This window comes from Eretmochelys imbricata, chromosome 10, assembly GCF_965152235.1.
Source record: "Eretmochelys imbricata isolate rEreImb1 chromosome 10, rEreImb1.hap1, whole genome shotgun sequence".
Classification (NCBI taxonomy): Eukaryota; Metazoa; Chordata; order Testudines; family Cheloniidae; genus Eretmochelys; species Eretmochelys imbricata.
Window position 1 is genome coordinate 42,122,453 of NC_135581.1, and position 15,110 is coordinate 42,137,562.

At 43.1% G+C, this 15,110-nt stretch overlaps 1 protein-coding gene across 1 annotated transcript in view; it reads right to left on the bottom strand.

Annotated features, from left to right (window-relative positions):
- Nucleotides 1-15,110, bottom strand: part of NEO1 (neogenin 1) — a 503,941-nt gene that overhangs the window by 238,552 nt on the left and 250,279 nt on the right. Inside the window, exon 3 of the mRNA XM_077827907.1 lies at nt 5,251-5,526. Coding sequence (XP_077684033.1) covers nt 5,251-5,526 — 276 coding nt within the window. The remainder of the gene's footprint in view (nt 1-5,250; nt 5,527-15,110) is intronic.

The window sequence follows — 15,110 nt, forward strand, 5'->3', positions numbered from 1 at the left end:
GGGCTTGCGCTGAGGGGCTAAAAATAGTAGTGCAGACGCTCAGGCTGGGTGCCCAAGCTCAGAGACTCCTCCACCTCTCCAGGTTTCAGAGCCCGTGCTCCAGCCAAACGTCTCCATTGTTATTTTGAGTTCCGCAACATGAGCCCTGCGAGCTCGAGTCAGTTGATCCGGGCACCAAGACTCACTGCCACAGGTCTTTTTTCACTGTGTAGATGTATCCTCAGTGACCTACTATGCAACCCTAGAAAATATATGCTGCTATTACCCAAAGCTCAAGCTTACCCACTGAGGGTCCCCTTTTGACCCTATCCTGGTCAGGATGGAACAGGACTTTGGTTTGTATCCCTTGTCCCTACCACAGTACGTAATTTTAACACAGAACCTATAATATCCCTTGGAAGTAACTGATTTCCTAGACAATAACACACCATTTCTACCACTTTAATTAATAGTCTTCTCCTGCGAATACCAGCCTTTCAAGCGCCAGGACTTCAGGCAGAGCCTTTTGAGAGTATATATGTTACACTCACCACCATAAGATCAATACCTAGTAGTCTGCGTGTGCATTTGTCTCTCATCCACTACAAAGGAGGAAGTTAGTTGACAGACAATCTCTAAAATTGGACAAACCCTCAAATCTATTCAAAATGCTATGCAAAGATCATATTCCTGCGTTCATCACTCTGATCACACCAAGAACCACCCTTCTAATTCCTCCTTTCACACCCAATGCTCCACTGCATCATATAAAAACTACTTGTCTTCACCGTTAAAGGCGTTCAAGGTTTCACCTCACCTTACCCATCGTCTCTTATATACTTCTGAGCCATCAACTCCCATCTCTACTCTGCGAACAATGCCAACATTTATCACCCATCACTCCAATTTTCCCTCAAACATCTTTGCATTTTTCTTATGTCGTCCATTATGAGAGGAATTCCCTGTAAAAATCTGCAGAGCCACTATGTTGTCTTCCTTCAAATCCCTCCTCAGAATTCACCTTTGTCATGTCATGATGCCAAAAGACACACTCAACAATGGCTAGGCAGCTAGTGTACTAAGACCATTGCTCATCATATTTATCATTTCACCTGGTGAGCCCTGCTTGCTCACCGGAACCCGCACCCCTCACCTCCTCCTGCACCCCAACCCCCGGCCTGAGCCCTGAGTCCCCTCCTGCATCCCAAGCCCTTCCCAGAGCCTCCCCAGAACTCCTTGCCCAAGGTCGGAACCCCCTCCCGCATCCTAACTCCCTCCCATAACCCACACCCCCATGGCGCACACACAAAATTAATAAAAATAACTACAGCTGAGAATAAAGCAGATATATTGAATTATATAGTTTACTCTCATCTGGTGTTTTTTGCCAGTTACAAAATTCTTTGCTACAAAAACATGAGTTTGCAACTTTTGGATCTCAAAATGGTAGGTTGAAATACTGATATAAATTATATTTTGCACTAATTGTCAATATGTTTTAGCTTTTCCATTCACTATAAGGAGGACATGTCTAGCTAGTCATGAAATATAGGAGTTTCTACATGCACAGCTTACACCAAAATGTATTTATGCAGACACTACATGTTAGTTTGGTTTGTTTTATTGTTAACTGTTTTATAAACCAGATAAAAGTTACGGAGGGTTTACCATGGATGGACAGGTGGTCAGTGGTATTGATCATAAGTAATATATCCGAGGTACGTAAGAGGTTTGTGAAGGAGTTTTAATTCAAGGAAAAAGTATTTTCTTGCTTTTTACTCCTTTCCTAGCGCATACAATTGCAGAGATCTATTTTCTGTGTGTAAATGGTGCTGAAATGCATTTGCTGCTAATGTCTAGTCATTTATATGAAATTAAAATTATGAAGAAACCTGCTTCTGCTATTAATATGACACAAAACTGAAATGAACTGTTTAAAATGTTAAAATAAAAAATGTTGATGAAATTTGTGTTGGTTGATTAGAAACTAACATTCTCCTTTAAACTATATTGACTCAGAATTATGAGACTGATGGCTAGTTCTTGCTCAGAATAGTATGATGGACAACTGATATCTCTTTCAATAAGAACATAAGAACGGACACACTGGGTGAGACCAAAGGTCCATCTAGCCCAGTATCCTGTCTTCCAATAATAGCCAATGCCAGATGCCCCAGAGGGAATGAACAGAACAGGTAATCATCAAATGATTCATCCCGTCACCCATTCCCAGCTTCTGACTGACAAAGGCTAGGGACACCATCCCTGTCCATCCTGGCTAATAGCTATTGATGGACCTAAAAGTTACTCTCAATAAAAGTTACTCTCTTCAAATTAAATGAAATAATTATTTCTAACTAAACACTGGTATCTCTTGTTTAGGGTTTTACAAAAACATTTTAGTTATTTACTAAGCTGACTGATTAATCAGTCAAACTCACTATTTGTGTTGTTTTTTATCCCACTAATTTAAGAAGGAAAAACAACAAATTAAATTTTCAGTAAGTTTACATATACTGATGGAGCCGAAGTAAAGAATGTTTAAACCTAAAAAAATTAACTTGAATTTGAGGCCCAGACTCAGAAAAGTATGTAAGCACATGCTTCAACACATCCCTATTCAGAAAGGAACCTCGATAAAGGGTGTTCTTAAACTCCATTGACTAAGTCTAACTGTCATTGTGCCAATCATAGAATCACAGAATGTTAGGGTTGGAAGAGACCTCAGGAGGTCATCTAGTCCAATCCCCTGCTGAAAGCAGGACCAAAACTACTAAATCATCCCAGCCAAAGCTTTGTCAAGCCGGGCCTTAAAAACCTCTAACGATGGAGATTCCACCACCTCCCTAGGTAACCCATTCCAATGCTTCACCACCCTCCTCGTGAAATAGTGTTTCCTAATACCAACCTAGACCTCCCACACTACAACTTGAGACCTTTGTTTCTTATTCTGTTATCTGCCACCACTGAGAACAGCCGTGCTCCATCCTCTTTGGAACCCCCCTTCAGGCAGCTGAAGGCTGCTATCAAATCCCCCCTCACTCTTCTCTTCTGCAGACTAAATAACCCCAGTTCCCTCAGCCTCTCCTCATAAGACATGTGGCCCAGCCCCCTAATCATTTTCGTTGCCCTCCGCTGGACTCTCTCCAATTTGTCCACATCCGTCCTGTAGTGCGGGGACCAAAACTGGACACAATACTCCAGGTGTGGTCTCACCAGTGCCGAATAGAGGGGAATAATCACTTCCTTTAATCTGCTGGCCATGCTCCTACTAATAGAGCCCAATATGCTGTTGGCCTTCTTGGCAACAAGGGCACACTGCTGACTCATATCCAGCTTCTCATCCACTGTAATCCCCAGGTCCTTTTCTGCAGAACTGCTGCTTAGACAGTCGGTCCTCAGCCTGTAGCGGTGCATGGGATTCTCCCTAAGTGCAGGACTCTGCACTCTATCCCACAATTCCTGACTCAGTAAATGCAATATATTCTAGGTGTTTTACAAATATTCTAGGAGCTTTAACCAGTTAAATTTTTCTAATGTAGACCAGGTGATAGGCATTGATTTTACAATTTAGGGCAGAATGGACTAAAGAGCATTAGAGATAGGTCTTTCTTTCAAGTGAATCTCAAACTGAGCAATCAATTACCTGTCCAGCCAAGATATAGAAACACAGAACATTCTATGGGACAATTTAATTTCCATTCAAAAAGACAGACACTAAAATCAGGAGAAGACTGAAATTCCTTCTCTATAGACATGCAATTTCATTTTCAACATTTTCACAAGGAAAGAGAAGTCATTAAGCGTAGTCCCTAATGTGGGTATCTTGTGCAATAATATAATCTAAACCAGGAGGCTACATAGCATGATAGAAATTCCAAAGAATCCTTATAATTACCACAAACCTGGAAATCTCTAGAGCTTATCTGAAAGGCCCTGCAAATACTCAGAAATATTTTAAAAGCAAGGTGTAGCAAGTTTAAAACAAGAATTCAATCATGGTTTGAAGACTATTAAAAAAAAAAAAAAAAAAAAAGAGAGAGAGACAAACTCTATCCCCGGGACAGAAAAAAAGACTACCAGTCACTGCAACAAGGCAACCTGAAGATTTTTATGACTACTAAAACTAAACCTGCTTAGAAACCTGATTTCTAAGTACTTTCAGTTTAGTTAACCTGCCAAGGAAAATATAGAAACCCTGTGAATTACAGCAGCTTTTGATGCCTGTTAAAACCAGAGTGTGGTTTTGACAAACCCTGGTTTTTAACAGGCGTCAAAAGCAGCTGTAATTCACAGGGATTTTATGTTTTCTATGGCAGTTTAACTAGATTGAAAGTGACCTAATTGGAGCAGGTATTCAAACAGTGGAAGTGGAATCAGAGCTCTAAACCATCAAAAAAAGTTAGAAAGAAAGAGTCAAAACTTCTGCACAATCAATGGGAAAGTCCATGTAAAACAAGCTCTCATACTGGTCAGAAGAGCTAGGGGTTGGACCTGGTACCCAACTTAATGTCTTATTTCTGATCCGTTTTTATAGCTGTGTTCCTGTTAGAACATCTAGTCATACAGCTGTTCAGTTGTCCTGTATTACACTAAATACACTAAACTGCAAATAGTTGATGTCATAGTTACTCCTTAGTTTTGTTATAGAAAGGTAATCTGTGAAAAAGATAAACATGGTCAAGATTTTTCAGAAGTGACTAGTGATTTTGTGTCTCCTTGTTTCTGGGTGCTCAACTGGAGACATCTTAAATGGGCCTTATTTTCAGCAGCTGAATGCTCAGTATTTTCTAAAAATTAGGTCTCTCTAAAAATGCCTCAAGTTGGGTACCGCAAAATTGAGGCAATCACAAATACCAATCACTTTTGAAAATCTTCGGCATAGGTATTTCAAACACCAGGTTCCGTTCTGGAAAACCTGAAGATGCCTATCTATACATCTTGCCTGAAAAGAGTGACCAGCCCCTTTCTTTACAATTGCCTCCTCACAAACAAAGCTCTTCTTTAGGGCTTTTAGTGTAGGGAACCTTTTATAGGAACTCTTTCCCAGCACACTTTTCTTGATTGCTTTAGGGCTGTCATTACCTCTGTCACATTTAAAGTCCCAGCTGCCATTTGGCAGCATACTGCTGCTTGCCAGATCTCCTTTCCTTCTATCTGGTAAGCGTTCCTATTATGTTTTCCTTTCATCTTATCATTAAAGGAGATGACACACAAGTATGCAAATGGATAGACTGATGGGGAAAAATCTTTTAAAAAATAGATTAGTACCTGGAAGAACTTTAAGCTCTGCTTCATCACTGTATTTGGGGGACCCACCACTTTCAATGACACAGCGATAGAGTCCTCCATCCCCATCTGTAACATTGCTAATGATTAGAGCTCCACTTGGTAATGTGAATACACGGTCATCCAAAAAGAATGGCTGACGATCCTGCTCCCACCTCACAAATGGTACCAGATCAGCATTGACCTCGCAGTTCAGAATTACGCTGTTTCCTCTATAGACAGATGTTGATTCTGGCTGGCTAGCGAACCTTGGAAGTCCTGGAGAGGAAGGTGAAGAGAGAATGGAAAAATCAAAATTATGCCAAACTATCACAATTCTGAAGGTCAAACCAGCAATCTGACTGTAAGCCTGACAAAAGTTGCACTCCAACTTTCTAAAATCAGCAGATATGGATGAGAACAAGAAAAAAAAATTGCTTATTTGAACAACAAGTGAATACAACACAGATTAAATATTTGTGGGACATCAGATTAAATATGTTTTAATAGGGGAAAGAAACACTGAGGGCCAAATTGTGAAAACCTTTATGGGAGAAGGAGACCACCTGCAAAGAAAACTCACCCACTTCCCCGTGTGCTCCCTCTCTGTGTCCTTAGGAAGCAAACGGTACTCCAGAAAAAATGGTGAAGCCTAGACCAGTCCCCTCTTGGACATCAGGCTATATATGCTTTGGGCCAAATTATGGCATTTAGCCACTGGTCCAAGTAAGTTGTGCTGTAGAATTATATCAGGAACTCAGAGAGGGACTGCACATGGCCCCACTTCCTCTCAGCATTTTTTTTGAGTGCCATGCACCCCAGGGCTGAAAATAAGGTCTGAAATTATCACAAAACATAACACATGCCCTGGGGAAGGAGAGGAGGCTCCTGGAATGCTCCTCCCTTCCCAGATCCTACATTCTCCGAGAGGGCCTATTAAATACAATTATCTGTTGATGAGAGGTTTAAGTTAAGAATTTAAATTCAAAAGTCAGGAAATTTTGAAGTGTGCCCCCCACCCCACAATGGCAACATTATCAGTGTTCACTACACAAACGACAAAGATATACATTAACTTCACAGTCATTTAGTCATTCAATCTAAATAAAACACAGTAGGAATGTAGTGCATAACTCCCTTAGGCCCCTTTGTACACACTAAACTTAAAATACCACTGTACTGGTGCACATGAGCAACATGACTAATGTAGCATTTGGAATTTCTTCATATGCAAGTGTTTATATTTTCAGCGTTAACTTTGCATTTATGTATTTTTGTGTATTTAATTTCTTTGCCTTACAAAAAAAATTATTCCTGGATGCAGTACTATGGCATAACAGTTGTATTTTGCACACTACTGGCTTTAAACTATATCACTTTCTAGATAAACCAACAAATCTAGCTGAAACATTATAATAAAAATGGATTGCTCTGCAGTCTTCAAAATTTGTTTAAAAGGCCTAACAAAATGCCTCGACAAAAGTTAGTTCAGGAAAAGGATGAGATTATTTCCCTTTAACAAACTAACAATGTTAAAGTTTAAAAACTCTAAATTCTCATAAATCAGGAAATTTATTTCAAGTTCCAACACCAATTTATTCTGTGTCTCTTCTCCAACCCCCACCCAAATCTAAATTTTCCAGTACAGACCACAAACCCCGAGGAAATTACATACCAGTTTGGAAACCCAGCCCACGCACTGGATACTGACCAGAAACCCATGTTCCAAGTATGAGATCATCTTACTTTCTACAAATGTGACAAAGAATAATCCTACCCTCTGTTCACCACACGAGCTGGGGCTCACACTGTATCTTCTAAAACAGGTGGGGCTTTGCTGATATTACTAATATTGGTCAGAAATCCAGATAGAGGTTAGTGATAAAATTGTACTCCATGTATCCTACTCATTCAGTTTAGACAACATGATAAATCATCCACCCTTACAAGGTAAGACTAAACTCTGTACACAGTATAACCTAGAAGAGTGAATATTGGTTGTAGCATATGACTCAATACCATATTCTTGTAATTCATATATGCAACAGCTAGATTTGTTCCTTCCATGTGGCAACTCGTGTGTTTCCAACTAGTAAGCAGAGAACAAATGGCTGTATAGGAGCAGAACTAAGGTTGCTGTCGGGAATTTTAATTGATAATTTCCTGACTTTCAAGCATTTGGGGTTTTTTTTCCAAATAAGTTACAAAGTATTTTCAACTTTCCATTCACCCCTGCCAAGTGAAAAGTTGTCTACCGTGACAAAGTCCCTCCTCTACCTTGGTGGGTCTTGTGCTTATTGGCGGAGTTGCTTGCCTCGGAGATTCACGGCAGCCCTCAGTTTGGCCGTTTTCGTGAACCCACAGTCCAGATCGACTCCTCCTGTGTCTGACCAGGAGTTGGGAGGTTTGGGGGGAACCCGAGCCTGCCCTCTACTCCGGGTTCCAGCCCAGGGCCCTGTGGAATGCAGATGTCTAGAATGCCTCCTGGAACAGCTGTGCGACAGCTACAATTCCCTGGGCTACTTCCCCATGGCCCCCTCCCAACACCTTCTTTATCCTCACCATAGGACCTTCCCCCTGGTGTCTGATAATGCTTGTACTCCTCAGTCCTCCAACAGTCCGCGTTCTCACTCTCAGCTCCTAGTGCCTCTTGCTCCCAGCTCCTCACACGTGCACCACAAACTGAAGTGAGCTCCTTTTTAAACCCAGGTGCCCTGATTAGCCTGCCTTAATTGATTCTAGCAGCTTTTTGACTAGAACACCTGCAGCCAATCAGCCTGTCTTAATTGTCTCCAGAAGGTTCCTGATTGGTCTGGAACCTTCCTGGTTACCTTACCCAGGGAAAAGGGACCTACTTAACCTGGGACTAATATATCTGCCTTCTATTACTCTCCTGTAGCCATCTGGCCTGACCCTGTCACACTACCAAAACATTTTTTGCAAAGTATTTTAATGAACTTACTAAAAGCAAAGACAATTGAGTTTTCCCAAAGTAGATGAAGTACACGATCAGCCCTGCATATCTATGAGTTCCAGAATGATCTGAAAAATCTCAGTGGAAATAAAATCAAGAGAACACTAGTACATATCTAAAGGCAGAAAAGTAATTTAATTCACTACACAGCTAGATCAGATTTGCACCATAATTCACAAATCACCATAAGACTCTTCTATAACAAGCCACAAGTCAACTGATCAACAATATCAGTCAAATGACACACTCATGCTTACTTCCTCACATATGCAGCAAGCAAAGCATTTTGACTATAAAAGCTGTAGGCCCAGTGAAGCCAATTATCACTAGGTACAAGTTTCAGAGTAGCAGCCGTGTTAGCCTGTATCCATAAAAAGAAAAGGAGTACTTGTGGCACCTCAGAGACCAACAAATTTATTAGAGCATAAGCTTTCGTGAGCTACAGTATTGGGTACAAGTATTTGCTAGCCAGAATAAAATGTATGCAAACGTTCTTACAGCAGAGTTGTTATAACACAGTATAATAGAATTCGACATAAATATTAAACCAACTTTTTGAATTAGTGTTGAAAAGTCTAAAACAAAAAGATACGCAAGGGTCTAAATTGTGACGGTCTCAACTACAATAATGTTCAGCATAGTGTACTGAATTTCTGTATTCCCAACCAAAAACCTAAGTGAAATGTTCACATTTCAAGGTATTTACAACCTTAAGATATATTATTTCTTGTGTTATTTTCAACTACCTTGCCATCAGTCTGCCACCTTCCCTCTTTACTAATTATGTCTGAAAACCAACCATGGTCATTTGCTTAAAGGAAGCTGGAAAACAGCTAACTATGCTAGGTTTTGATGATGTTGCTATCAGTGGCCTTCATCTCCTCTTTCATTCAACCATATGAATTATCACAATCTGAGACTAAATCCACTTTAGTCACGAAATGATTGGCAGAGAAGTAAGTTTATCACGGGGTTCTCAGAAGCCAGATAGGATGAGTGGTATAGACATGGAAACAGCTATGATAGCCATAGTTACCATTACATAACCATTTCCATTCTAACCCAGTCTCTTCAGAAGCTCAAAACTGGCTGAAGCTTTCACCTTTCAGGCTGAAATTCTCCCTTTTTGGGTTAACGGGATTTTTTTCTAGAAGTTTGAGCGGAAATGATTAGAGAGACTGAGGGTATGTCTACACTATGAAATTAGGTCAATTTTATAGAAGTCGATCTTTAGAAACCGATTTTATACAGTCGATTGCGTATGTCCACACTAAGCACATTAAGTCAGCGGAGTGCGTCCTCACTACCATGGCTAGCATCGACTTACAGAGCGATGCACTGTGAGTAGCTATCCCACAGTTCCCACAGTCCATTTTAATTCTGGGTTAAGCTCCCAATGCCTGATGGGGCAAAAACATTGTCACGGGTGGTTTTGGGTACGTCATCAGTCTTCCCTCCCTCCCTGAAAGCAACCGCAGACAATCGTTTCATGCCTTTTTTCCTGGGTTACCCATGCAGAGGCCATATCACAGCAAGCATGGAGCCCGCTCAGCTCACCGTACATCTCCTGGGGGCTGCTGGCAGACGCAGTACTGCATTGCTACACAGCAGCAGCTCCTTGCCTTCACGGCAGACGGGACAGTAGGACTGATAGCCGTTCTACATCTCACCGAGGTAGACCTCGGTGAGGTCGATCAGGGGCACCAGGACAGACATGGCTATTCTCCTCTTAGAACATCGAATGGGAGCCAGAGACTCCAGGTCATTCTCTTCTTTAAGTTTCGTCTCATGGAAATTCAGTCCTGCCTGGAATATCATGCGAGCTGGAGGCTTCTGCCTCAGGCTGCTCTCCCAGCCGACAGCACTGCACGGTCGCACCTGCCCCAGTCTACCCCTTGCTCTGATGGCTCATGAAGCCTGGACAGTAGTAAGGAACAGTTCAACTATAGGCTGAGCAAGTGCAGAATGGTGGTAGAGTGTGTCTTTGGACGTTTAAAAGCTCACTGGTGCTGTCTGCTGACTAGGTCAGACCTCAGCGCAACCAACATTCCCATTTTTATTGCTGCTTGCTGTGTGCTCCATAATATCTGTGAGAGTAAGGGGGAGACATTTATGGCGGGGTGGGAGGTTGAGGCAAATCGCCTGACGTCCGATTTTGAGCAGCCAGATACCAGGGCGATTAAAAGAGCACAGCAAGGCATGCTGCACATCAGAGAGGCTTTGAAAACCAGTTTCATGACTGGCCAGGCTTCAGTGTGACAGTTGTGTGCGTTTCTCCTTGATGCAAACCCACCCCCTTTGTTGATTTTAATTCCCTGTAAGCCAACCCTCCTCCCCCCTTCAAAATAAAGTAACTATTGTTTTGAAACCATGCATTCTTTCTTTATTAATTAAAAAAAAAAAAATGAGATAACGGACAAGGTAGCCCAGGTGGGGTGGGGAAGTAGGGAAGGTCAAGGCCACATTGCTTATTGTAGCCACAATAAAAATCAAACTGTTTGAATGACAGCCTTGTGTTACTTGGGCCATCCTCTGGAGTGGACTGGCTGGGTGCCCGGAGCCTCCCACTCCGCGTTCTTGGGCGTCTGGGTGAGGAGGCTATGGAACATAGGGAGGAGGGTAGGCGGTTATACAGTGGATGCAGTGGGAGTCTGTGCTCTTGTTGGCTTTCCTGCAGCTCCAACAGACGCTTCATCGTGTCCATTTGCTCCCCCACCAGACGCTTCATCGTGTCCATTTGCTCCCCCATTAGCCTCAGCATCACATCCTGCCTCCGCTCTTTGCGCTCACTTAATTCTTTCCTGGCCTCTGCCACTGAATGCCTCCATGCATTAAGCTGTGCCCTATCACTGCGGGAGGACTGCATGTGCACCTTTTTTTCGCCTTCTAATCTGCGATAACCACAGGGATAGAGATGATAGGGGGAGCGTAGAAACATTCTAAGCTCTACGATTCTGGGGGGACTACATGGTCACCTGTGCTGCTGAGTTTGCCACGCTGACCAAACAGGAAATGAAATCCAAAATTTCACGGGGCTTTTCCTGTGTACCTGGCTAGTGCATTGGAGTTCAAAGTGTTGTCCAGAGCAGTCACAATGGAGAACTCTGGGATAGCTCCTTGCAGCCAATACTGTTGATTTGTGTCCACAGTACCCCAAATTCGACCCAGCAAGGTCGATTTTAGCTCTACTCCCCTCTTCAGGGAGGAGTACAGAAGTCTATTTTAAGAGCCCTTTAGGTCGACAGAACAGGGTTGGTTGTGTGGACGCAGTCATTTTTAAATCGACCTAACATGGCTAAATTCGACCTAACCCCATAGTGTGGACCAGGCCCAAGTAAAATGGGAATGATAAAAAATATGTTTCCACAATATTTTATTACACAGCTCTACAATCAAAATAACTGAGTGTTGAAGGATGAAATATTAGCTTAGAAATAACCCTCTTTGAGAAATGCCTTCACTTTTTACCAGTTATTACCACCTGAGGGACTGTCAAACAAGGAGATTTTTCCTTCCCAGGACAATCTGCAGCTAAAGGAAAAGGGATGTTGTAAAATGAAACCCTTACTTAACAGTTTAAATTTCAAATGCTTCAACTGTTTTTCCTTATTCTGTATCATTAATAAAATGCTTAAATGGATTTGTAATGGAGTTTTTCCATGACACTAAGCAGGCTGTGGTCTCTGTATACCAAACCATGAACTTCATTTAAGATAATTTAATGTTGGTCCCTTTCACGGTCATGTTAACATCTTTGACTCTTTGGGCCCATATAGTCCATTTAAATTAATACAACTGATCCTGTCAGACATTACTTTAACAATTTAGCAAGAAGTGAAGTATTTAGCTGATCTTTTCAACTGTGGATTGGCCAAAGAATTCTTAAGAGAACTGATCTTATCAAGGTCAATCTAAATAGTTTGAAATGATAGGAGCAACAGCCCTGGTAAGTGCACATATCACAGTCATGCTCAGTAAAATGGCATAATAAAGTAGCTGTTTTTATATATTTCCCTAGCATCAAATAAAAGCTGCCTCAATTAAAAGAGAAGGAAAACAAAGTGAGAATTGTTACCTGAAAGCAAAAATACATTGAAAAATACAGACATGTAAAGGGATGCTGTATCAAGGCCTCCTTCCCTCATTCCCTGCTCACTTCACAGTTTCATTCAAAATTCACAGGGAAGGGATTCTGAGTATTTTACTAGAGCTGCAGGAGGAGAGCCAGGGTTCCTGCAGAGCCCTTCCCTCAATCTCATAAGGATCTTATAAAGTCTGCAGGAGCCCTCTTGACTTTTTGCTATCCAGCTGCGTTAGCAACAAACATACTGTGTGTGAAACAAATCCTTATTTAGCTACTCACTATATGAGCTTGGCAAACGGCTGTGCATATTAATTATTCAGGTTTCTCAGCTCTGTCACATAAAAGCTTTTTTCCCCGGAAAAAGTGAAGGCATTTCTCAAAGAGGGTCACTTCCATGCTAAAATTTCATCCTTCAACACTCAGTTATTTGGTTGCAGAGCTGTGTAATAAAATAGTGCGGAAAATTTTTTTATCATTCCCATTTTACTCAGTCTCTTCAACCATTTTTGCTCAAACTTCAAGAAAAAAATCCCGTTAACCCAAAAGGATAATTTCAGCCTGAAAGGTGAAAGCTTCAGACAGTTATGAGCTTCTCAAGAAACTGGGTTAGAATGGAAATGGTTATGTAATGGTAACTATGGCTATCATAGCTGTTTCCATGTCTGTGCCACTTATCCTATCTGGCTTCTGAGAACCTTGTGACAAACTTACTTCTCTGCCAATCATTTTGTGAATAAGGTGGATTTAGTCTCAGATCGTGCTCATTCACATGGTTGAATGAAAGAGGAGATGAAGGCCACTGGCAGAGAAAAGAGAAGTTAGTTGAGATGGGCTGAAGCTATTATTGCTGATGCTGTTCAAGTCCAATCCTATTTCCTAGAAGACAAAACAAGACAATGGACACGACAGAGGAGAGAAAAGAATGGCAAAGATAAAAAAGGCAAATTCTGTTTCCGGTGCTGTCTCTCATTTGCAACCTCGCTGCTGGAGAGATGCAGGCATGGTTTAATTGGGGATTGGTCCTGCTTTGAGCAGGGGGTTAGACTAGATGACCTCCTGAGGTCCCTTCCAACCCTGATATTCTATGACTCACTCTTATAAGCCACTTGAAGACTTGGCAAGCTTGTAGCAGCATTGGGCTGTTTAGGATATTGCATTTTGCTGCCTCTCTTCACAGACTCACAGCACTGTTACAAAACACAGTCTTAGACAGGTTTCAGAGTAACAGCCGTGTTAGTCTGTATTCGCAAAAAGAAAAGGAGTACTTGTGGCACCTTAGAGACTAACCAATTTATTTGAGCATCAGCTTTCGTGAGCTACAGCTCACTTCATCGGATGCATACTGTGGAAACTGCAGAAGACATTATACTCACAGAGACCATGAAACAATACCTCCTCCCACCCCACTCTCCTGCTGGTAATAGCTTATCTAAAGTGATCACTCTCCTTACAATGTGTATGATAATCAAGTTGGGCCATTTCCAGCACAAATCCAGGTTCTCTCACCCTCCGCCCCCCCCTCCCCCCCCCCCCCACACAAACTCACTCTCCTGCTGGTAATAGCCCATCCAAAGTGACCACTCTCTTTACAATGTGTATGATAATCAAGGTGGGCCATTTCCAGCACAAATCCAGGTTTTCTCACCCCTCCCCCTTTTTTTTTCCAAAAACCACACACACAAACTCACTTATGCTCAAATAAATTGGTTAGTCTTAGACAGGTAAGCCAGATTTTTATTAGACAGAAGGGAAAAGGAGAGGGACAGGAAAGGTAAGAAATAATGTGGGCAGTGAAAAGGACACATGCGGGGAGACAAAGCCTCACACCCCAGTTGGTGTTTGGGATTTAGTCAAAGATGGTGAAGATGGCAATGTCATCTGGGTTTCTTCTCCCTGGCCCAGTCTGGTCAGGATATCTATCAGGATGAAAACAACAAAGGCCCAACAGTGTTACAGAATGTCCCAGGAGACTATGGGGTGGTAACCATGATGGTAAAACTCTGACTTTTCTTGTTCTCCTGGCAGGGTTGCCAACTTTCTACTCACACAAAACCAAACACCCTTGCCCCACCCCTCCTCCGAGGCTCTGCCCATACCCCACCCCTTCTGAGGCCCCACCCCGTCTCACTCCACACACACACCCCCGCCTTCTGTTACTTGCTCTCCCCACCCTCACTCACTTGCTCATTTTCACTGGGCTGGCTCAGGGGGCTGGGGTTCGGGCTCCGGGGTGGGGCCAGGGATGAGGGATTTGGGGTGCAGGAGGGGGCTCCAGGCTGGGGCTGAGGGGTTCAGAAGGTGGGAGGGGGGAGAATCAGGGCTGGGCAGGGGGTTGGGGCACGGGGGGTGGAGGGGGTGAGTGCTCCAGCTGTGGGTGCAGGCTCTGGGGTGGGGCTGGGGATGAGGAGTTTGGGGTGCAGAAGAGTGCTCCAGGCTGGGATCGAGGGGTTCAGAGGGCAGGAGGGGGGATCAGGTGTGCAGGCTCTGGGCAACACTTACCTCAAGCAACTCCCAGAAGCAACAGCATGTCTGTTGTGTCCCCCTCCCTCCCCCACCATAATGAGGCACGGACAGGCAGCTCTGCGCACTGCCCCATCTGCAGGCTTCGCCTCTGCAGCTCCCACTGGTTGTCGTTCCAGGCCACTGGGAGCTGCGAGGGCAGCACTTGGGGCAAGGGCAGCATGCAGAGCCCCCTGGCTACCCCTGTGCATAGGAGCTGGAAAGGGAACATGCCGCTGCTTCCAGGAGCCACATGATGTGGAGGCTATCAGGGAGTCTGCCAGCTCCACAGCACAGCGCCACCAG